This window comes from Parasteatoda tepidariorum, chromosome 1, assembly GCF_982258835.1.
Source record: "Parasteatoda tepidariorum strain Cologne lab strain chromosome 1, Ptep-v5.0, whole genome shotgun sequence".
NCBI lineage: Eukaryota > Metazoa > Arthropoda > Arachnida > Araneae > Theridiidae > Parasteatoda > Parasteatoda tepidariorum.
This window is the reverse complement of record NC_141755.1, coordinates 46,761,965-46,785,571: the sequence shown is the minus strand read 5'-3', so window position 1 is coordinate 46,785,571 and position 23,607 is coordinate 46,761,965. Positions and strand designations below refer to the sequence as shown.

General features: G+C 27.7%; 1 protein-coding gene across 11 annotated transcripts in view; it reads right to left on the bottom strand.

Moving 5' to 3' along the window:
- Positions 1–23,607, bottom strand: part of LOC107441332 (uncharacterized) — a 65,757-nt gene that overhangs the window by 19,762 nt on the left and 22,388 nt on the right. For 8 of the 11 annotated variants that reach the window (XM_087162646.1, XM_016054551.4, XM_016054549.4 and 5 more), the window contains 15 exons: positions 22,678–22,758; positions 21,106–21,180; positions 19,887–19,961; positions 18,385–18,459; positions 17,656–17,730; positions 15,490–15,558; positions 12,377–12,931; positions 11,938–12,004; positions 10,646–10,697; positions 10,519–10,549; positions 2,802–2,842; positions 2,661–2,712; positions 2,307–2,344; positions 2,187–2,235; positions 1,025–1,128 (listed from right to left, as the gene is read on the bottom strand). In XM_087162646.1, coding sequence (XP_087018772.1) covers positions 1,025–1,128; positions 2,187–2,235; positions 2,307–2,344; positions 2,661–2,712; positions 2,802–2,842; positions 10,519–10,549; positions 10,646–10,697; positions 11,938–12,004; positions 12,377–12,931; positions 15,490–15,558; positions 17,656–17,730; positions 18,385–18,459; positions 19,887–19,961; positions 21,106–21,180; positions 22,678–22,758 — 1,439 coding nt within the window. The remainder of the gene's footprint in view (positions 1–1,024; positions 1,129–2,186; positions 2,236–2,306; positions 2,345–2,660; positions 2,713–2,801; positions 2,843–10,518; positions 10,550–10,645; positions 10,698–11,937; positions 12,005–12,376; positions 12,932–15,489; positions 15,559–17,655; positions 17,731–18,384; positions 18,460–19,886; positions 19,962–21,105; positions 21,181–22,677; positions 22,759–23,607) is intronic. The other 3 variants (XM_016054554.4, XM_016054552.4, XM_087162669.1) reach the window with 3 other exon arrangements.

Genomic DNA, 23,607 nt, shown 5'->3' with positions numbered 1-23,607 from the left:
ATATCATGAAATGTTTGTGAAAATGTTTGCAACAGAAGCAAAAACAAAAAAGATGTGTTGTGTAAAAAAAGTTATTTACAAGTGTGTAACATAGTTTTGAATGATATCTAGTATTCTGTTCTGAAAAACCTCATCACAAACAGTCCTCAACAATCAACATATGCAACCAAATAGAAAACACATAATTATTACATATTATTTTTTTTTAAGTGATGACTTTTTTTCTAAATTCATTCATTAACAGCCTGAGGATCTTTCTAAAGCTTTTTTCAAAACTGTAAAAAAATTTATGAATAGTTGAATTACACTAAGAAATTATATTAAATTAAGTTTCAAAAATCAATTGAAAACTACTACTTTGAATTTATTAGAAAATATTGACAGTACTTTTTTATATCTAAAACTAACAGTGTAATTTTAATTTTGTAAAATCTGCACATGATATTCATATTAATTTTATCACATTATATACATTAGAGAAATAGGTTTTCAATACAGACACAACCACACGAACTATTAAACAATAAATTTATTAACTTAATTATTCAAATAAAATATTCAGTTTGCATAATTTAAAACACTGAACTTAGTAGAATTTTAATTAAAGAGAAATACAATTTATATTATATATATACTTGAAATTACTAAAGAAACTATTTCATTACTACAGTTAAACCTGGTATCGTAAAACATTTTGATTATGAATAAAAAATTTCCAGCAAATTTGAAGAAATAGAACTTTTATTATTTAATTTGAGGACGCTTTTTTTTCTATTGGGGTGAGCATTTTTTTTACTGATAATTTTCATTATTTTGTTAATTGAAGACCAGCTTTTGTGTTTTTAAGTAAAATATATGTCTCAGAATTATTTTGATCAAGATGGTTTGGACAGTAATTTCTTACATGAAAATTTTGATCTGTGATAATATTCTGACAAAGAAAGTAAACAAAAGAGAAATTTAACTTTTAAATCATAATATTTCATAAACTAATACTCAAAGAAATGTTATTTTATAATCTTACTTTCTTTTGATTGTTGAAGAATGTATAGAATTTTCATCCAACTCTTTTTGCTTTAGTAAACTTTTATTTTTTCTCTTTGCGTTCAAAGCAGCAGCTCTTGGTTTCTAAACAGCCAGTTAAAAAAAATTAAAGCTAGATATAAAATATAACTTCTTTCAAATGCAAATTTACAGAAAATGAGAATATTTGCTGAATATTAGCAAATGCTCAATATACTTAATATATACTCATCCTTAAAAACCAAAACAAACAACTAGTTCTTGTATTTATATTCAGCCTAATTTTGGTATCAAAATCTCGAAGATAGAAACTAAAACTTTTATAATGTTGCAAGTAGTAATATTTTTAGACAAAATAGTAATTATGACAGTATTGTAAAAGTCAAATAGCATTTATTTAATTCCTAAACAGAAATGTAATCACTTGAAACTATTATTTGGAACGACATACATTATTGATACTTATAGATTTTACTATTTGCTGATCACAATAAAGTTCACATTTGCTGCAACAAAATTATGTTGCGTAGTTAAACCATATGGCATATTACTTCTTAAACTTGATTCCAACATGGCATATTACTTCTTAAACTTGGTTCCAACATGGTTTTATTTATTACCTCTTATTAAGGTTACAGAAAATTGCTACGTATTATGGTTCAACAATGAACTGAATTTTGTGAGAATGAAGAAACATACCACAATGCAAAGGATTTTTATCAGAGTAAACATTTTAAATGCAATATATTTTCTACCAATATTTCTTGGAAAAAAAAATTATTTTTCATCAAAAAAAATTTGTAATAAGCGAGAGTTGGTAAAAATTGAATTTTATATCATTGCAATAACAAATGTACAAGAAGTTCAGATTTTTTCATGATATCAAAATATTGTGATTTCAAAGTTTCTTCAAACTGGAATAGACTAAACTCATATAAAATATCCACCATAGTGTTAAAAAGACCCCAAAATATTTTAATCTTTTTATTTAATATTGTTTTGAAGTCATGCAAAAACATTTCAGATTAAATTCAACTAAATTACAATGATGTTAATTATAAGTAAGTATAGAAAAATAACGGCCAAACGTAAAGCATTTTAAATGCCTATTTACATTGATTTAGCAATAGATAGCTGAGATAAGCAAGAACATCTGCTATTACCTTATTCACTAAAGTTCTTGTGTCAAAATCTTCATCTAAGATCTTTTGTCTAGGAAGAAAAATATTTTATTAATTTCAAACAGAATTGTTTATTTAAATAGTGAAGGATATTTCTTTTACCTTTGAATTTTCTTTTTTTCTATCTTTTTTTTAGAATTCTAGGCAAAAAATAAATAGTATCATAATCAAAATATTCAAACAAGCTAATAAAATATTTATAGTAAAACAATATTAATTGGTCTTTAGTTTTTTTATATTTAAATTTATCTTTTAAATATCTATTAACACAATCAAAAGGAAATTTTGCATACAACACCAATAAAACTTTCGGTTTTGAAGACAAACAATATTGAACTTATTTTTCTATTTCAACAACTAAATGTTAAGCAATCATAAGATTGAAAAAAAAAATATCGAATTAATTTAAATTAAGATACATTTAGGTGACAAATATTTACTATAACAATATATTACCTTATCTGATATAATTTGGGAGTCAGAATCAACATCTGAACTAAAATTTTGCCTAAATAGAATAAACAAATGTTTAAACTTTTGAAAAAATATATGTATACTTATAAATAAATATTTTGGTATAGTGAAGACACCTTATACCTTTGAGTTTGTTTCCTTCTTGTTCTCTTTTTAGCAGTATTCTAGACAAAATAATAAAAAAATAATAAATAATAGCAGCATTGTAGAAAAATAATACAAAAATTTTATATATATACAGGGGTCTGTCCAGACATTTTGTGAAGGGTCCGTTTTCGTAAAATTGTGAAAAATTACTCGTAATTTGTGAATATAAAATAAACGTTAAGTCACATTCTTTCAACCAGGGTCCGCTTTTGTGAATTTGTGCAGATAGGGTCCATTATTGCAAAAAAAACTTTTTCAAGGAGTTTTTAAATTGTAAAGACATACAAGATTATGCTCAACACTGTAAAATTATAATTAATAAAATTAAATTTTAAAAAATAAACAGCAATTGCAGCTACTAAATTAGCGATGCAACATATAAATATTTGGTATTTAGCCTATACTGCTGAACACAAAATATTCATTTCGGACGAATAAAGGAAGAAGAGTCTGCCGAAGACAAAATTTAGTTCGTTTACATCTGTCTTTCTTCCCCCCCCCCTTCATTTCTGGGAAGGGTTTATTCCAGTGGTTCCCAACCTGGGGGCGATTGCCCCAAAGGGGGCGATAGAGTCCCACAAGGGGGCGATCAGGGGGCGACGAGTAATCAAAAGATAAAAACTGTTAATAATATTAATAACAAAAGCTATTTAAGGATTGGATTGAATGTAGGGTTTAGTGGCACAAAGTCCAAATAAGGACATGCTGCGCCAAACAATACGGTAAAAACAGTTCATAAGACATGATGCGTGCAACACTTAGTTATTCGTATAATTATAACTGATAAAATTGTATAAGTTGATGAATAAAATCAGATAAAAGTGTGAATAGGATATAAAATACATGAAGTAAGTAAAGTGAATAAAATTGCAAATGTATTAAAACATTTATATACAGTTAAAAATACCAAGAGCACGTAAATACGCAAAAATGTTTGGATGATGAATATTATCTAACAAATCTTGCATGCATAAAATAGAACTTCCAAAATACGTTAACCGATACTGGTTAAGACATGGACATGTTACATGATGAATTGTGAGAGGAACGTTACAACCATGGCATTGAGGAGGGGGTTCTCCTAGCAACAAATGGAGGTGTGTCAACCGGGTATGACCAATTCGAAGACGGGTTAGTTTTACATCTGCTCTACGCAATCGCAGTACTGGGAAATGGTCCAAATCAGATTTGATGCTGTGGAGTTTATTGAAAACTTTGAGGTCCCATTGTTGTTGCCATAATGATTTTACAATTTTTCGAACATGCAGTTTCATGTCAGAGAAGGGTACGGACAATGTTAAAACAGATATGGCAGATTGTGCAGCTGAGTCAGCTAGTTCATTACCTGGAATACCAACATGACTTGGTACCCAGCAAAATAAAATTTCAAATCCCTTCTTCTGAAGAGTAGTTAACAAATGAATAATGAAACATAAAATTGGATGAGTATCACAGTGAAACTTTTCTAATTGGCTCAAAACGCTCATACTATCGGAATATATACAATACTTCCGAGTAGAGCGTGTAGAAATTAGTCGTAATGCTAATAAAATAGCAACAGCTTCAGCAGTGAAAACGGAGCATATATCAGGAATTCGGTAGCTGTATGTGAAAAAGCTATTTAAGATCGAAATTGAAAGCATATATGAAACTTATGGTTCTGGTGTAGACAAAGAATTATGATAGTTAAAAATTAAAAAATTTCAAGTTCATTATCGCTTTCGTCATACGCTTTGGTATCGCAGGCGGAAATCTGACCTTCAAGAATTCCCTTCTGTTGAACGTCTTTTATAAATTTTGTTATTAGTTAGTGACTGTTAATTGTTAGGTTGTTTTATATCGTCATTAACTGCTACTTGTTTCTCACCGTTAATAATTGTTAGCTTGTTTTCCACAGCCATAAATTGCTAGCTTATTTTTTACAGTTATAGCTACAATGCTTGTATATTGAAATGTCAATGGATTCGAAAAGGAAGTGCCTTCAGTATTCATCCGAATATTTAAAATACAGTTTTGTCGTGTCAATGCAAAATGTGCAGTTTCCATATTGTCTTTTGTGTGCTAAAACATTTACTAGTAATGAGGCGTCGAAACCCTCACGAATGAGAGACCATTTATCGAGATAACATAGTGTGGTGACCATAGCCAGATTATACTTTTCGTAGGCCCTAGGCATATCCGTTTTTGGGCCCTCCCCTCCCTCGCCCACTCCTCCCCTCTTTTCAAAATATATGCTAAAATTTTCTTGCATATTTTTTTTTACATTTTTATTAATATGGATTTTAATTTACGAATTTGTTTATCGAACTTTATCTGCAATACCGACATACTGCCGATATTGCAGTTGATATCGATAATACCATTATGATTAGTTCGATCGATAACTATGTAAACACTTCACGTCAACAATACAACAACAAACCAGCAAAGAAAACAGTGAAATTGATAGTGAGATTAATTACAAGAAATATTTATACAGTAGAGAACCAATTATCTGGGATGCTCGGGACCATCGCTATCCCGGATGTCTGAATTTCCCAGTTTTCTGAATCAACCAAAAAGTGTCATTAATCGATGTTTTATCGAACCCGAATTACAAGGAAATTACAAAAAAATTTGTCAGAATCTGAGATTAAACTAAAAGCGCAAAATTTGGTAAAAATTCACTCATCCGATTTAGAGAAAAACTTTGTAGATGAATTTTTACTATTTTCAAATTTATATGAACATAAATCTGCACAAGAAATGTTGAAGGCTCAAATTAAAGATAAACTTGTGAATACTTTTCCTAACGTTCACATTACATTAAGAATATATTTGTCGATTCTTGGATCGAATGCAGAAGAAGAAAGATCTTTCTCCAGATTAAAATTGATAAAAAATTATTTGCGTTCAACAATGAATCAAGATCGTTTGGCATCGCTCGCACTTATGTCTATTGAATACGACATTTTGCGTAGTTTGGAATTCGACAGCATAATACAAGATTTCGTTGAATCCAAAAATCCGCAAAAAAGTAATATATTAGATCATAAGATTCTGCAAAATAATTTATTACCAAAAAATATTATATTTTTATTTGTATCTTCATAATTTTGTGCAAAATACACTTGTTTTTGAAGCTAAATTATTTTTGTCAACAAATTTTTTTCTCCCAATTTTTTCGTAGACCCTAGGCACGTGCCTAGTGTGCCTATAGGTTAATCCGGCCCTGGTGATAGATAACAAAGCTATTGTATTAGCTTACGTGAGTTCATAAATGAGAGTAAAGAGACTAACGAAGAAATATTGTTTACAAGAACTTTGATCACTGATATAAAAGGATCGTGGATTTTTAAATTAGTCGAAGACTATTTTAAGGAAAAAGAAATTCTCTTTACAAATGTAAGTGCTTAGGCTACAGAGGGTGCTCCTGCCATGTCTGGTCGTCACACTGGGGTTTCTGGCACACTTTAATAAAAAAGAAGTATCGGAGGTCATCACCATTCATTGTGCCATTCATAGTCAACATTTGGCTGCAAAAAAGTTGAGTGGTGCCTTGCATGACACTTTACAATTTGTTATTTCTGGCATCAATAAAATCAAAGCTAATTCTCTGAATGACTTTTTGTTCCGAGAACTTTGCCTTGAAAATGCTGAAGATTTCGAACGCTTGCTCCGTACATACAGTTGTGAGATGGCTTTCAAAAGGAAACTGTTTGTGCCGTTTCTTCGAATTATTAGACTCGGTTATTGAGTTTCTTGACACCACTGATCCTGTTTTAAGTGCGAGATTGAAGCAACGCAAGTTGGAAACTGTGTACCTGACGGATATTTTTGAAAAAATGAACGAAATTAACATAAAACTTCAAGTAAATAAATTCAACACTATCAAGGCTAAGGGAATCATATCTTCATTCATCGCCAAATTTGATATCTACAAGTCAAACATTGGTCGCAAAGAGCTAATGCAATTTCCAACTCTTAAAAAGTGTCCAATGGCAGATATCGAGATTCTCGAAAATAAAATCTTAATTTTTACTGATCACCTTGATCAGTTAAAAACTGATATGGATTCAAGATTTAAAGATTTGATGAAATTATAAATTCCGGATTGGATTTTCGATCCTTTCTCTTTTGAAGTTGGGGATAAGCTCACTTTATCTTTGCAGACTGAGTTTTTAGATTTGAAGTATGACTGTGAGGCTAAAGTCGTCTATTAAAAATAGAGTTACGAGTTAGCTTGGGTAAAGATTACAGACACTCATCTACAATTGTGGAAACAAACTGGCCCGCTTCTTATCTCGTTCCCGTCAACATATTGAGTGGAGAGAGTTCTGCCGCCCGGCTGCTCACAAAGCAAAGAAATAGGTTGGACATTTGCTTCAAAGGTGACCTGCGTTTAAATCTGAAGAACATAAAACCTGACATTCAAGCTTTAACTGAAATACGCCAAGCACAGGGCAGTATTTGAAGTGATAAAAATATACTTTCTCACCCCTCATTTTTTCCCCTCAAATTTTAGTTTTTAACTTTTTCTTGATTACATTAATATACGAATTTTAAAAAATATACTTTAGTTTTCGTTATTCCATTTTAAGTGTCATTTCTTTTGGAAAAAAAAGATACACAATTTTTTTAATTAATAAAAATGGCAGAATTGAAATTGCCTCCTTATTTGCATTTCAATTTAAATTAAAATCAAATATAACTTAGCATATCTTCAGTGTTTGGTCACTCACAAGCAGCAATGAATGGTTTTTGAGCAAAAACAGAAAGGGGCGATATGTGTCAGCCAACCCCAAGAGGGGGGCGATGATCCACAAAAGGTTGGGAACCACTGGTTTATTCGATTAACAAAACAATAATGAAGATAAACAAATTTGTGAAGGGTCCAATTAAAAGAAAAATCATTTTGTGAAGGGTCCGTTTTTAAGTTAAAATATTTTGTGAAGGGATTTATGAAAAGATATTTTGTGAAGGGTCCGTTAACGGACCTAAATTTCTCCTAAACAGACCTCTGATATAGATATATTGTATATATATAACTTAACATTACTTAAGACTTTGATTTTAACACTCTTCTTCCAATGACAATGGATTTTCAGATACACACAATTTTTTTATTGATAAACATAAGTCGAATCGCTTTTTATTGTTGGAGGAAAGTCAGTAGCTTAAAATAATATTAAATGCAATATAATACGAACGTTAAATATAAAAAAGTCAAATGTTTTGTGAATACAATATAAATTTATTATAAAAAAATATTATTGTGCCTAATTTTAAGTAAAAGTGTTAAAAAGGGTCAAGTGTTTATTATAACCTATAAATATATTTCTCTTGTTTGGCACGATAAACTCGGGTATCTATTGTTGACACTATAGATATTATTCATTCTGTTAGATTGTCTTAAGTAATAATTCAAGTAGTGTTGAAAAGTTAATCAAAAGCTAAGCATTTATTTAGAATTATTTTTAATTTTTATAGAAATAAAAACTTAATTATGAAAGAATTTCAAATATTGACAGAACGATACTTTGGTGCCGCATACTGTCACACGAATTATAGGTGAAGGAACTTGTCTTTTCTTTAGTGCTGCATGTATATATATATTAAACAGTACTCAAGTTAAAGATCAAGAAGAGAGTAAGGAAGTAGTTTAGCAAGTAATGGAGCATTGAGATGAGTTTTTCAATCTTATCTCACTACAGAGATGGAAACAATTTTAAAACATTTGCTGTCTACTATGCTACAATGTTCCAAACCCATAATTCTGGTGTTTTGTGTAATTTAGTGGCAGTCGGACAGATTTTAAATTAGTAAAAAATTAAATACACAAAGAACTTTGACAATATCGCGGGCAATTCTTGGAAATAGTTAAACTTAAAATCAAAGTGCCTCAGCGAAGGCAAAACCACAAGAAATAGCAAGGTGAAAAAGTTTGGTAAATATATTGTTTAATACTAATTAAGGTATTAGGATAGAACTAAGTGTTAAAAATTCAAATATAGTTGTGTTTTGCATTCAATTTGGTTACCATTAAAGTTTGCATGCTGTGCAAGATAACTCTGAAAAGTACCAAGCTGGTTGCCAAAGGTGGCAATTAAAATATTATTTTTGGTAAAGTTAATCAGTTTTGTGATAAATTTATATTTAACAAAAAAGAGCAAATTAAAAGACCATTCCAAAATCCTTCGCATCATTAAGTTATGCTGCTTTATGCTGGAAAAAAATATTCAGCAAATAACAGATTTAAACATAAGTAACATATTCATAATTTTATATTTTAAAACAATAAAGATTACACTAATTCCATGAAACGGCATTTATGAAAAGATAACTTTCTCACTGTAAACAAAGAATTTATCGATACAGATATTTTGTATCATAACTTTAAGAAAAGTGGTGTTTGATACAAACATTAAGATATATTTCTAAAAATGCACAGTGCAGAAATAAAAACACTTTGAACAACTTTTGATCAGATTTTTAAGTACTAGGACTTTAATTTAATGGCTTGGGGAGTGACCTCAAATATGCTAATTAATTAGCGCAGACGATATCGTAAGTTACGAAATAAGACACAAACACTTACTCTCTGAATAAACATACTTTTTTACAAATTGATTTCTATTTCCTACTCTCAAAATATAGTGAGTAGTTGCAATCTGGGAAATATGATCCCAATAGTTTGGTTAGGATAGTGGTTTTGAAAGTTTAGATTTCTCAATGTTAATTTTACTTTTTACATATTTTGCTATAGCTTGAAAACTTTTTAAGCAGCTTGAAAAATGTTTGCACACAATTATAAAATTCATTTATCCAAAGAAAATTCCTTGCAAAAAATAATTTTTAATAATAATTTAGTACTTTAATTAAAAGCAGTTGAAAAAAAATTTCATTGTAATATATACAATTTTTTACATAATATTAAAGAATGTAATTCTATTTTGCGAAATACAAAATATGAGCAAAATCGATAGAATAGTTCCAAAGAAAATAAATTTAAAATACATGACTTTTTAAAAATTTCAGTTTTCAGGAACTATTTAACCGATTTCGTTAAAATTTTAAGTTTTGCCACATAAAATTGGAAAAATTAAAAAATTGAATAATAAAAATATTAAAAATTATGTTTTGAAAGGAATTATGCTTGGATAAATTAATTTCATAGTTGCTAGCAAAAATACTTTAACCTGCTTAAAAAATTCTCGATATAAAGCAAAATATGTAAAAAGTCAGATTGCAGTTACCCCCTATATTTTGAGGGTAAGGAATCCAAATCTATTAAAAGGAAAGGTATGTATATTCAGAGAAAGTATGTTTTTGTGTCTGATTTCGTAACTTAAAATATCATTTGAAGAAATTAATTTGCAAATTTGAGGTTACTCTCGTGAAACATAAAATTTAAGTCTTATGTGAAATCTGACCATTAGATCAAAGTTATTCAAGGAGTTTTTTTTTAACGCACTGTAAATTAATGCTATTTAATGTTTAATTTCAAAAATTTATATCATATCAAAATAAATTTTATATCATATCAAAATAAAATTAATAAGTCAATTTAACAGCATGAAGGCTAAAAAACTAATAACCATTAAAAAATTATTCCATTCATTGTAGCATTATGGATTTCGACCAAATATAATAAAACAAAAAATTCCTTAATCAGGAGGTATAAAATAGCAAGTATACATTAGAAAATACACACCTCTTTTTTTGAACTAGGAGAATCTTTCTTCCTGTAAAATAAGAAGAAAAAAAATGCTGAATATTTACAAAATAGTTTTCCAAACAAAACAAAAAAAAACAGTATAACACTACAAATAATGACTAACTTTTTAGCTTCTGTATCTTTCTGTAAATTTTCTTCCTTAGGAGGTTCCTTATCTAAGAGAAACTTGTATTTTTAAGACATTGGTTCACAAAATAGAAAAAAAATTAAAAGGCAAATATACTTTATACAAAAAAATTTTCCCAAAATTCCATTTCTCATGTTAATTCTTTCCATTGTTCAAATTTAACTACATTTATAATATATAGAGCATTTAAAATAAAACTTACATTGTAATGATATTAAAATCAAGCACATAAAAAGAGACTAGTTATTTCGGATATGATAAAACAAAGTTCAATTTAAAGAATTCAGCAATGCTTGAAATGTGGATGCAAATTAAATTGAGGCTACATTCAAGGGGTATGACTAGTATTTACCTGAAATCACTTTTTTTCAATTTCTTTTTTTTTTTTTGGAGAAAAAAATTCTTAATATTTATGTTATTATTTCATGGCATTTATATTATCATCATTTAAATATTGCATAAACATTTACAGAACGATTTTTGCACACATTTTTTAAGTGCAATGCCTTCCAATTTTTTCTTATACTTTTTGTTAATAAAATAAGGCACAGTAATGAACTTTTGGAGGGATGCTTTTAAAAAATGTTACTTGCTATTTAATTTGTGAGTTGTGGAAATAAAAATAAGCAATAAAATGCATAATTACATGCTCACAAACCAATTTATTTTCTAAAATTCAAGCAATAAAAATTAGTAATAACAAGGAAAGAAATGAACTAATCAATTGATTAGTTAATCTATTAATATATATTTAAATTAACTTTTTAATGTGACTATATCAAAGAAATTTTGAATAATAAAGGTGTTTTTGTAAGCAATCAAAGTAATCAATTCCAAAATTAGAAGAGCAAACTTTAATACATCATAGAAAATTAAAAAGAAAGTAGTCTGGTAGAAAAAATGAAGTATTGCATAACCACAATTTAAATTTCATTTCTTTAAATTTGAAACCCAAATTTTTAATTATTTATTTACATGAGGACATTTCCATGTTTCATATTATTTTTCAAATAAGTTTCGCCTCACAAAATATAAATGTGTTTAAAAATGATACACACAAAAATTTAATTCTCTAATAAAAAGTTACATTTTAGTGGAAAAAATCATTTTATAATATAAATCTTTCACAAAAATTGCAAACAAAAACCTGTACATAGTTATTTTTATGATGATAAGAAATAACATAGTTAGTAAAATAAAACCAGCTCCAAACCTTCATTCATGAAATATCTAATGACAATTTTTTTATATATTATTTATTAACTTACTGGAAAATACATCCAAACAAGGCAAGTTCAAGTCATCAAATTCAACAGCAACTGTGTCATTTAATTTCTAAAACAATGAAAGAAACCAAGAAAATTTTTAAAAAAATTGCCATTAAATTTACAACAAAAAGTATATTTATCAATATTTTATTTATCTCAGTAATAATAATGATAAAGAATAATGTTTAAAATACAAAAAAAAATATGTATTAAATATCTTTTTTTTAAAAATTACAATAAGTTTAAAAGATAAAGAGAATTATAAAGAGTGACTAATTTTGTTAAAATGAAATTAAAAGGACACTTGTTATAAAGACATTATAGAGACATTATTATGACAACTTTTACTTTCAATTTTAATAAGATAAAGTTAAAAATAAAATAACGTGAAAATATAATAAAGTTAAAGAATCAAGAAAGAAAGAGAAAGTACACTTACAGAAGCAGGCGAGGCTCGCACTTGAGTTAATGCTAAATCATTTTTACTTTTACTAACTAAATTTTTTTCATCTGAGATTTTAGTCTTTTTTGTTTCCAAAATACTCTCATTACTAAAGTTTTCTTCATCATTAGCAATCAGCTGGGACACATTACTATCATTATTTACAAAAATGTTTTTATTTTGGACAACTTGGCTAGATCTCAAAGTAGGTGGTTTATTGTACATGGGAGTGGAATCCACATTAAACAATTTTACACGTTTCGGTTGTACCTGTGGGGTCAAGTTTACAATTTTGTCACTTAAATCACATCTGTCTGTGCAACTGTTACTCATTGAACAGAAACTTTTAACATTATTAACTTTGGCATCAGTGAAATTATGCCTGGTAGTATCAGGTTTTCTTTGTGACTTAAGAGACAGAGATGATTTCAATTTTCTTTCTTTCAACTTATTAGCGGATGCTCTTTGGTTAACAGGAGTGGCTGAAATTACATATTGAGAATCATCTTCGATAGGCAGTTTGAATGTATCTGTTTCGTTTGTTTTTTCTTTCTATTAAGAACAAATCAATATTGAATTTAAACTTCGAAGTAAATATACAGTGTATATAAATAAAATTGAAAAAATAAAAAGTGCATGAAATAAAAAAGCAAAAGTAAAAAAAAAAAAAGTTTAAAAGAAGAAACAAATAATAAGTTTAAGAAATTAATTGGTAAAAATAGCAATTTGTAAACGAATTTAACTAAAAACTAATTAATCACAAAAAGATTTAACGCATATCTTAACTCGCATGGCTATATTTGCTAAAAGCGCTTTCTAACACTGTGACAATATCGCCAAAGCAAAATATATTAATACAAAAGTCTCATTCCTCTTAAGTAAAAAAACTAAAAGAAAAATTTTAAAAAGTAAAACTTCATAGTTAATGTATTATAATGCATGCAAAATATTATTTTGAAAAGTAATGACAATAAAAAAAATTCACTAAGCTATTCTTATATATTCGAACTTAGTTAAATTATAAAATTTTAATTGCATCGTAAGTAAGAGTAGCTTTTAAAGGAAAGAAATAAAAAGCAAGATGAAAAGTTGTAACTTTTTGTCGATGGATGTTGCTTGCACCAATCAACTAACGTTACTTGCCAAATTCCTTCATTTTGTTGACATTTGAGACTTTTATCTACACCTGTTTCAGTGAGCCTGTGGTTTGCAACTAGAGAGCAAGGTTATCGAATGCTGTGTCATATTGTGTCTTTTTATGTCATGATCTAGAATTTACAAGTATTTTTGAGACAGGTGTAGTAATAAAAGTAACCTTTGTTAAAGTATGTTGGCATCGACATTGCGAAATTTATGAGAGAGTTAAATAGAGCTGTCACTTGTACTTCAGAGCATATGGCTTATTGCTATGTAGCTAATGGTTGTTTTTATATACAATAATCATTGCTGTCATTCATCATATTATTTATTTTATAAATTATCAATTTGACTTTTGTCTTATTCTGATGCATTGTGTGGAATTGACCATTAAACTAATCTTTGAATCGTCATGTCTTTAGTCTTGATTTACATACAGCTATGCTGGTCTCCAGCGTGAATCATGTACTCCTGCAGTCAGCAGTGCGTTCTCCTAGTCAAACTTTATTTTCATGCTTTTGAAAAAGCATGTGGCAAACCACTGAACCATTTTAAAGTAGATGTATTGTAAAATGTAAAGATATATTTCTCTGTGTCAATTTATACACCTATGAATTAATTTATCAAGTGAACAAACATTCTTACAAATGTTAAATTTTGATTTTTGTATAATTATTTGCAGAGTTCTCGCAAGGAATAAAAAAGAGCAGGTAGTTACTTCTCTGAAAAGGACACTTTGAGTTTTGATAGAGCACTCACTTATCGTAAATATTTATCAAAATGTGTAATATTATGTAATAACGAATTTTATGCTCAACAATTTTTAAATTATCCTCTCCTACTATTTAATGAGTATATTACAAATGGTGATTCTCTCTCATTATTAAAAGAAAAGAAAAATTTGAAATTGAAAATTATTTTCAAGTTAGTTAATTGTTAAATATAGTATGAAGTTAGGTATTCAACATTGCATATTGCAGAAAAGTAAAATTATTAAAAAAAGAAAGAAAATTAAAAAAAAAAAGAATAAAAAAGACCAATTTTATTAAAATTCACAAAAGACATTCAGGAGTTTATTTTTAAAGAAAATTACTGATTAGATAACTTTACTTTCAATTTTTTTGGTAAATAGAACTGATTTTATCTTCAGTGTTATACGAAAAAAGTAGTTGAGAACTTAATAATTAAATATAAAAAAATTAACATTCAACAATATTTAACAAATTGAAAATCAAAAATTAATAATTAACAAATTTGAAAATATAATCACTAAGGCAGTCCATAATAGAAATTTGAGTTAATTAAAATCAAAATTGTAAACTATAAATATAGAGATTGATGAAAAACTTATTTTCTCTCATTTACTTGTTTTTAGTGTTGTTAGGTTCTTGTCTTCAATTTATAGTGCAGCTTTGAGGAGAGCTCCTCCAGACTAAAAGTTTGGGGCTGTCTGCTGCTATGGTAACAAACGAGAACACATTATTCTATCGGGAGCAATGGAGGAATGAAGGTGTTGATTGGTTTACTCATGCTGACTTATGCCAAGATCAAGACAAAGCTATTCACCCCACACCCCTATTCAGAGTGACTCTTCCTCGTAACCATGGTACTCGCCACAACGCGAGACTAATGTCTAGAGGAGTTCTCCTGAAAGCCGCACTATATTTGTTTTTAGGAAATGAGAGCAAAGTTAAAGGTAAATACCGCCAAAGTAAAATCTCTATGACGGTTACCTAATAATCTGACCCTGATTCTGATCACATTTAATTTTGGAGAAAGTAAATGGAAGGGAATTAAATAGAAACATAGAAGTTGTAAGGTGGAAATTAAATACACATAAATTGTAAGTATACATATTTTTTCCTATTAGAAAAAAAAAATTTAAACAAAATGAAGTCCAAAAAAGCATGCATTATTTTGCCTAGCAAAATTTTGCAATTCTTTTATAGCAAAATAATTCAATGAATATTTACCTCAACAATATTCGTTTTTAATATTTCATCAATAGCAGTTTTGACCTGTTCCATAGATATTGCATTTGTCTAAAATGAAAATTATGTAAAAAACAGTAAGTCAGAATTCATTTTCTTTTCCTTTGCAAATTAATGATTGTCAACTACCATAAATAATCTAAAATTATATCAATAAAAAAATCCTTACATAAGAAAACTGTCAATTATAAAGAATTCAATTTTTCTAGTTAATGTTCCGAATTCTCAGGAAACCATTACATTTCAATTTTCCAAGTTACGAGCGAAAAAATTGAGTATTAGTAAATTTTAAATTATGAGCCAATGATAGAAAAGAGTTAAATTCTTTGGTTGAAAATATAAATTAATATATAATTTCTTTTATATTTTTCCCTCCAAAATTTAATTAAAATTGGATTTCTTATTTTTATTATCTCACTTAAGTTATAATTCATTTTTAAAAAATGCAAGAATTTTTTTTCTTTCTTTCTAAACAGCAAAAATTTTTTCAACTAATAAAAAACTACTGTCTGATATAAATATATGCTATTATACTGCAATTAAGTATTTTAAAATGACTTATATTTACTTTATAGTGCTTAATTTGTCAAAATAAAGGAGCAGAGCCCTAATTATAAGAGGACCTAGAGGCATCCTTACAGTATGTAAAATATGCAAGTGTCTCACTAAAATTGTTTTAATTGCTTCACAGGTAGGAAGGACATTTTAATTTAATAAGGCCGTGCCTATAAGCATCCAAAAATGATAATGTAAATTGATAATTTTACTCTTTCAAACAAACAACCAGACATTATTTTAGGAACGATAGTTATCTAAATAAAATTACTGTTAAACTGTAGACTGTTAATTGTTGTGGATAAATAAATAACTCATTATAAAATAAAAACTTTTTTACTACAAGATTTGATAATTGCTAAACATCAGTTCAGCAGTTAAATTTAATTTCCTGTTTATTTTTTGCAACTGGTTATAGAAAGTTACATAGAAAGGAAAGGTTCGCAATAAATAATATTAATTTAACGATAGTAAAAAACATGTATTTTAAACTTATTTTAAAGTAAATTGATTAATTATTTACATTTGAAACTAATTTTAATAAAAAAGTAAATGTTCTACAAGAATTACATTACATTTTGAATAGTGTCTGGTAAAGCATAATATAATTACATTTACAAGATGAATATCATACTGAATTGACAAAGATTTAAAGAGAATTAATCAAATTAAGAAAACCTTAATAAAGTCATATGACAAATGTTTATTAGTGAATGGCCCCTATTAATTTTTTTACTAAATTTTTAATCTCATTCAGTATTTCTTTAGAGAAACAATTACATTTTTTTAAATAATTTGGAATTGTAAAAACAATAAGTATTGAAGCCAAACATTTTTGCTCCAAATAAATTATTACATGGTCCCTATATTTATCACGTCCAGCGAATCCGAGATTATTAAGCTTTAATTTCAACTGTTTTTAAGTCAAAAGATAAAGAGATAAATTTAGGTTTGGTGAAATGAAAAAGCTGAATAATATAAGAGTTTTTTTTATTTAATGTGCTAAATGTTAAAGTAGTAAAAAATCCCTCACTTCATACTTTTTTTAACATCTTGCCACTAAACATTATTGAGTTTTTTAATGATAAAATATCTCAAAAGCATTGAAAATTTTAATAACAAATTCATTAAAATACTGCTACAATAAAAAAGTTCAAAATATTTTATACAATTACAGGATGGTCCCTAAGACAAAATATTAAAAAGTAGTTCTTGACAAATTTTAAAAATAATTTAATAAAAATTTTTCAGTGATTTTTTAAAATCAATTTTAGCAAAATTTATAGCTTTGCATAACCACAGTGGATTATAAAATTTTTTTACAAACCATTATGATACTGTAGTCGTTATTTTTATATTTGTCCTAAATTGATTTATTATCAACTGTTTCAATGCCTAATTAAGAATGGATAAACAAAATTACAGTTTAATAAATATCAAACAATAAATCTACAAAATATTATCTATCATTCTATAAGCTTTTAATTATTTTATGTACAAAATTTGTTTTGAAAAAAATAATAATAATAATTTTACACATACTGATAGCACAAGACAAAAGCAAAATGTAGTGAAAATTCTTCCCAAACATACCTCATTTTCTTCTGATGTAATAATTTCCTTAGATTGAGAAAGTTTTCTAATTTTCTTAGGCAAGATATTAGTTTCCTAAAAAAATTAACTGTTTTAAAGCACCAGTTAGTGGACATGCATGACAGCATAAAAAATGCAATAGCAACACTACAGCTACACTGTAAAAGTAGTGCACTGCTTTTAGCTCTTATCTGATTAACAAGTTTATATGAGAGCACTTAGCACTTAATGTGAATGTAAAGTCATTCAAAGTATTGATGTATCTAAAACCGAAAAACATGAAGTATTAGGAATGCTCATGGAAGAAGGTCAACAGCCTAATGTAGATATTTATCATGAAATGTTGTTTATAACACTGTCTATAGCAAACGGATGTGAACCAATAGTGTAAAAGTTTTTGTGAAGAAAGTATGTCAATATCTGATTTTCTGAAACCCAGGACAAGACTAATCCCAGGAGGAGGGAGAGTTCAGTCTATAGTATCATCATTTACAGATATTCTAAAAGCTCATAATATTTTTAGAACATAATTTTATAAATACAGACAAACTTTACTACAGTGTTCATTTGAGTTTACGTAAACTTTACAAGAGACACAAGCCATTATGAGAAAAAAAATTAAATTATAAAAAATAAATAATGATAGTTCACTTTTAGAATACATAAACAAATATAAAACATATTAGGAAAACAAATAATATATTAAAAAATAGCAACAGTCAATAGCACCTCAATTTGATGTGTCTCCATTAATTCATCAATCTCAGAGAGTTTTCTTCCAACACTTGGCAAGACAGGGTCATTCTGTAAAAATTGGTTAACAGAGATTAAGCTAAATTATTGTATACATATCTTACATGAGAGTACAGTGGAACCTCTACCTTTATATACAGTGAAACCTCTTAGAAGCTCTCTGAGTCACAGTATATTGGTCGCTAATGGAGGTTGGTTGTTTCTAAGGGTTACCTCCATTGACTTCAAAATTTTATCGAAGGTACATGATTTTTCACAGGCAAGTTTAATTTTACTCAGTGTCACTTCCTTTGTGCGGAAGTGCCAATTGTGTTGGCTTCATAAAAACTGGATAGATGAATACAACTTATTGTCAATAAAAATGAACTCAAATTATCTTTAAAAGCAAATTTACTAATTATGAATGATAGAAATATTTTAAACAAATAAACAATTACATTTTTTGTTTAAGTTCGCATTTAATTTTATATTATAAAAATTATCTACAAAAAATGAGAAAAGGCTTCTTTGCTTGAAAAACTTAGTTTTTCTCTAAAATATCTCTTTTTTTCAAATTTATCTTTCAACTCTAAAAATAAATCACTGATAACATTGCATTTAGTGCACTGTGACTGCAAAATAAGGTTGTCGATCTCTTTTAGAGATCGTCAAAAAAAAAAAAAATTTCGTGTTTCCATATTTGACCTTTACTGCATTTAGTGCTGAGGTTTGCACGGCTGTTGGGAGAAATTTTGATGATCTCTCCTAAAGGTTTTCTTCAACAAAAAGACTATGGGAAAAATTCCTTTCTTCCCAAAAGTGATCATAAATAGAGGAGGTTGCTACACAGAGGTAGTCTTTTATGGAGGTTTCACTGTATATTTATTTCAATTAAGTTCTTAGATTGTAAGTTATTTGAATTATGAAAAAAATTTATACTGATTTTTAAATAATTACCTTTGCAGTTTCTAACACTTTTTCTAGGAACAAATGCTAATGTTTTTCAGAAAATACATATAATTAATCAATACATGCATGATTTAAAAAAAAACATTCAAATACTCAAACTGTGTGAAATTAGATGAATTTGGACTAGCTTCGACAACTTTTCAACTTGTAATTGTCTGTAGTTGAACTTTTGATCGTTCGCTTTCTAAACCTCTTTAAATTAAGAAGAAGGGATATGATTTCTAATTATTTTATTCATATAAAACGAATTATTTTCGTATTTTTCTGCAATCACATACTTTAAAAAGGATTTTAGAAAAACGAAAATTTTTAAAAAATATTTTAAGCTAACACAGATTAGAAAAAAAAGTTTATAATCACATTTTTTTTAAACTTCGTATATAGATTACTATTGCAAAGCTTTGCATAGATGTATAATATTAGGTAAGTTTCGAACTAAAAATTAAGGTCTAAGTGTGAATTTTATTTTAGTTTTAACACGCTTTAAGTAAGAATGTTTAGAATTTTTCTTAAAAAATCAATACCTTTACCTTTGTTTCAAAAGCATTCATTAAATTTTCACTTTCAGATATTTTTCGATGCCCTTGTTGTATGGCTTCAGTTTCCTAAAAGGCAGTGAACAATATTTTCATGCTCCAAAAGGGAAACAAAACTTGTACATTTAAAATAATACAACAAAACATATTCAATACAAGTAGGACTTAGTCTGACTATACAACTTGCATAAGATTAATTAGCTAAAACATTTTTCAACTATTTTTTTTTAAAAAGCAATGTTAAGCTATAATTTTTAAAAAAAAGTTTTAAATGAGCATTAGGAAAAACAAAATATTATGAATGCTTCATTTCTAAAATTAATATCTTTTTGACACATAATACTACCAATAACTCAAAGCCATTTTATATTTGCCACATAGAAAATCCATAAATTAATAAATGTTAATGCATCAATTAAACAAAATAGTAAATGATAAGATTTAATAATATAAAAAATCCTCCAAAAATAAATGTTTAAATAGAATTCAACTTATTTTGGGAGGAATATATGCCTCATATGAAGCTTTCCTTCCGAATGCTAGTTTCTACAGCTTAACATAGTAGAACATTGACTTTTTAGAATGGCTTTAAAAAACTATTTTATAGCAGATTAAAATGGAGTGACAGCAAATGAAAATATTTTTACTTCAAAAAATTTAAGCATAGTAAATGAGAATAAAGTATGGCATAAATGTCATTAAATAATGAAGGATATTCACCACTTATGCATGTTGAAACTGATCACAATCTAAATACCTTCTAAGTACACTACTTGCATATGAAAACATTTCTTATCAAATAATTAAGCACTTAAAACTTTCTTTATAACGATCTATTTACAGTGCACATGAAATCATTTCTACATAGAAAATTCAAGACAAAGATAATTTGATTAATAACAAACTATGGTTTGCCAAAAATTTAAAATTAAATATTCAACGATGAAGATTTTATCTTAGCAACATTGAAATAAAATGATTCAAGTCAATGGTGTTAGACTTTTAATGGTGAGTGTATAATTATATAGTATAGTGGTAATTGTATGAAGATCAGCAGTTAATAAAATTAATACTTCAAACAAACAATCTTTGCCTTCTAAAGTAGTGTAATGTTATTTTAGTATGATTAGAAGAATTTATACCCTCTTTTTATATAAAAATAGTAGAAAAGTTAAAATCAAAAACGATAATTTTGACGAGATATTTATCAAACCTGCAATTCATTAACATTCAGTAAATCACTGTTCTCTGATAGCTTTCTTCTCTTAATTACTGACGCTTCAGTTTCCTAAAAATGTTAAAAATAAATAAATGTTTGCTACAATTTTACAAAATATTCGAATAAGCTTTGTTGAAAAGTACTTTTAAAAATTCACAAGTGAAATTTATTTCATTGTTCTTAAACATTATGAATACTTTTAAAATTTTTTAAAAAAAATTTCAAGTTAATTGACTGAAACATTGAATTAAAATAAATACAAGGTCCGGTTATTAATTTCCAGGACTGATAGAATAACTCAGAAGAAAATAAAATTGAACACATAGCCATTTAATATTATTCGAAGTAATCCCCATCAGCCGTAATGCACGTCTGTGCTCGGCTGTACAAATTTCGGAAAGAAGTTTTAAAGTCCTCTTTCGGAATGCTCTTTAATAGTGACGTTACAGTCTTCTTGATGGCTTCGACATCTTGAAATCTTGTCCCCTTCAGCGAATTTTTCAGCTTAGGAAACAGTCTGCGGGTGCTAGGTCTGGAGAGTATGGTGGATGCTGCATCTTAACGACACCATGCTGGGTTAAGAATAGCCTCACAGGCAACGCAATGTGTGGAAGCAAACTTTTTCAATTGCTTCCGGCGTGCGTAACGACTGCAGCCAACCTGTGTGTGGATCATCTTCCACGCTTTCGCGCTGTCCCAAAAGCTTTTAAACCATTCAAAAGTTCTTGAGCGACATAATGCTTCCTCGCCGTAAACTTGTTTTAACAATTTGTTGGTTTCCGCAGCTGTCTTGCCCAATTTGAAGCAACATTTAATGTTTATTCTTGCTCCATTTTCACTTCGACAACAAGAATTTAAGAGCAATGTTTTAATGCGCCTTTCTACGAGAACCACTTACTTCAGTATGGTGCCGATTGCACTGCACATGCGCAAGAAAACACTCTTCAATATGCAATCATTAGCGCCATCTTCCGGCTTTTCGTTCTCCTACAGTTACGTCAGTCCTGGAAATTAATAGCCGGACCTTGTACATAAAATATAAATAATAAATATTGTGTTTTGTGTCTTTGAAGCACAATTTATAAAGAATAGAATGTATTTAAACTTTTAGAATGTATTTAAATATTATTGGAATGTATTTAAATATTTATTATTTAATATTTTTATGTCTGATTACATGAAACACTAATTACAATGATAGCTTTTCGTATTTTCCTACCAATTTAACTCAAATTGTCTAAATTATTGTATATTAAACCTGCAATTTTAATTGGAAATTTTTAATCCATTTGATCACTCTGAAACGTTCAGGTTTCTTAAATGTAAGATTTTTTTAATGTATTATATACCAGTAATTTTCCTCTGTTCTTGAATAGCTTCTGCCCTCTAGGGAAATTGGATGTGTGGCCTACACTTAATTGTAATTGCTTGGAGAATACGGGTAAAATAACTTAATTGTTGCGCTAGTATACAATGACATAACATGTCAATAACATATGATTGTAACATAATTAATATAGAATTTATATTAAGTCAGCAAACAACATTTCTAAATTTAGCACTTACCTCAAACTGCTCACAAGACGTAATTTCTGTAGATACTGATATCTTTCTTTTTCCAATTTGTAAATTTTCACTCAATTCAATCTAAAAAACACAAGTAGGTTAAGAAAAATAAAGGAAAGGAGAGAAAAATAAAAACCAAGAATATTGAATAAAAACCACTCAGTTGATAAATTATGTAGTTGATAATATCCACCTGTAGGCAATGGCAGGAATGCACCACCCAATTTTACCTATTTGAAGTTTTACACTTTTATTAAAGAATTACTTTTAATCAGTACTTTATATTTATAAATACCAAGTTGCATACATTACAACCATCCTTTGATCAGATGACGTAATTCACTCTTAATTAAAATATCAAGAAGGATGCTGATTATTTTGAAAATACAACAAAATTAAAATAAATTCAAGTACACAGTGTTTTATAGATATTATAAATAATTTCCATTTTATGCACTCTTTGTTATAACAAAAACTCTACAATCTCAAATATGTCATGTTTTTCAATGTTGAATTGTGTCAAAAAAAGGAAGGAAAGAAAGAAGAAACGGAAAGAAAGAAAAGCTTAAATTGAATTTCAATGATTTTTACACTTCCTCCAATTTTAAATTTTACTAAACTAAGCACAATATATTGGGAAAATAAAGTTAAGAATAGCTGTAAAATTAAACATCTTTTACATCATTACATTTAATTAAATACGACAAATTTATAATTTAGCAATACTATAATAATGAACAAATAAAATAAAGCAAAATATTTTATTTTTCAGCAATAGAAATGCATGCTCCAACTGTGATAAATAAAAAATATGATAAAAAATATGATATGAAAATATGATTCCATTTAAATAAATGGAATAAAATGGTTTTATCATAATAAGGCAATTTTAACAATAAAATAAAAACCTATGCTGAATTTAAATTGTAA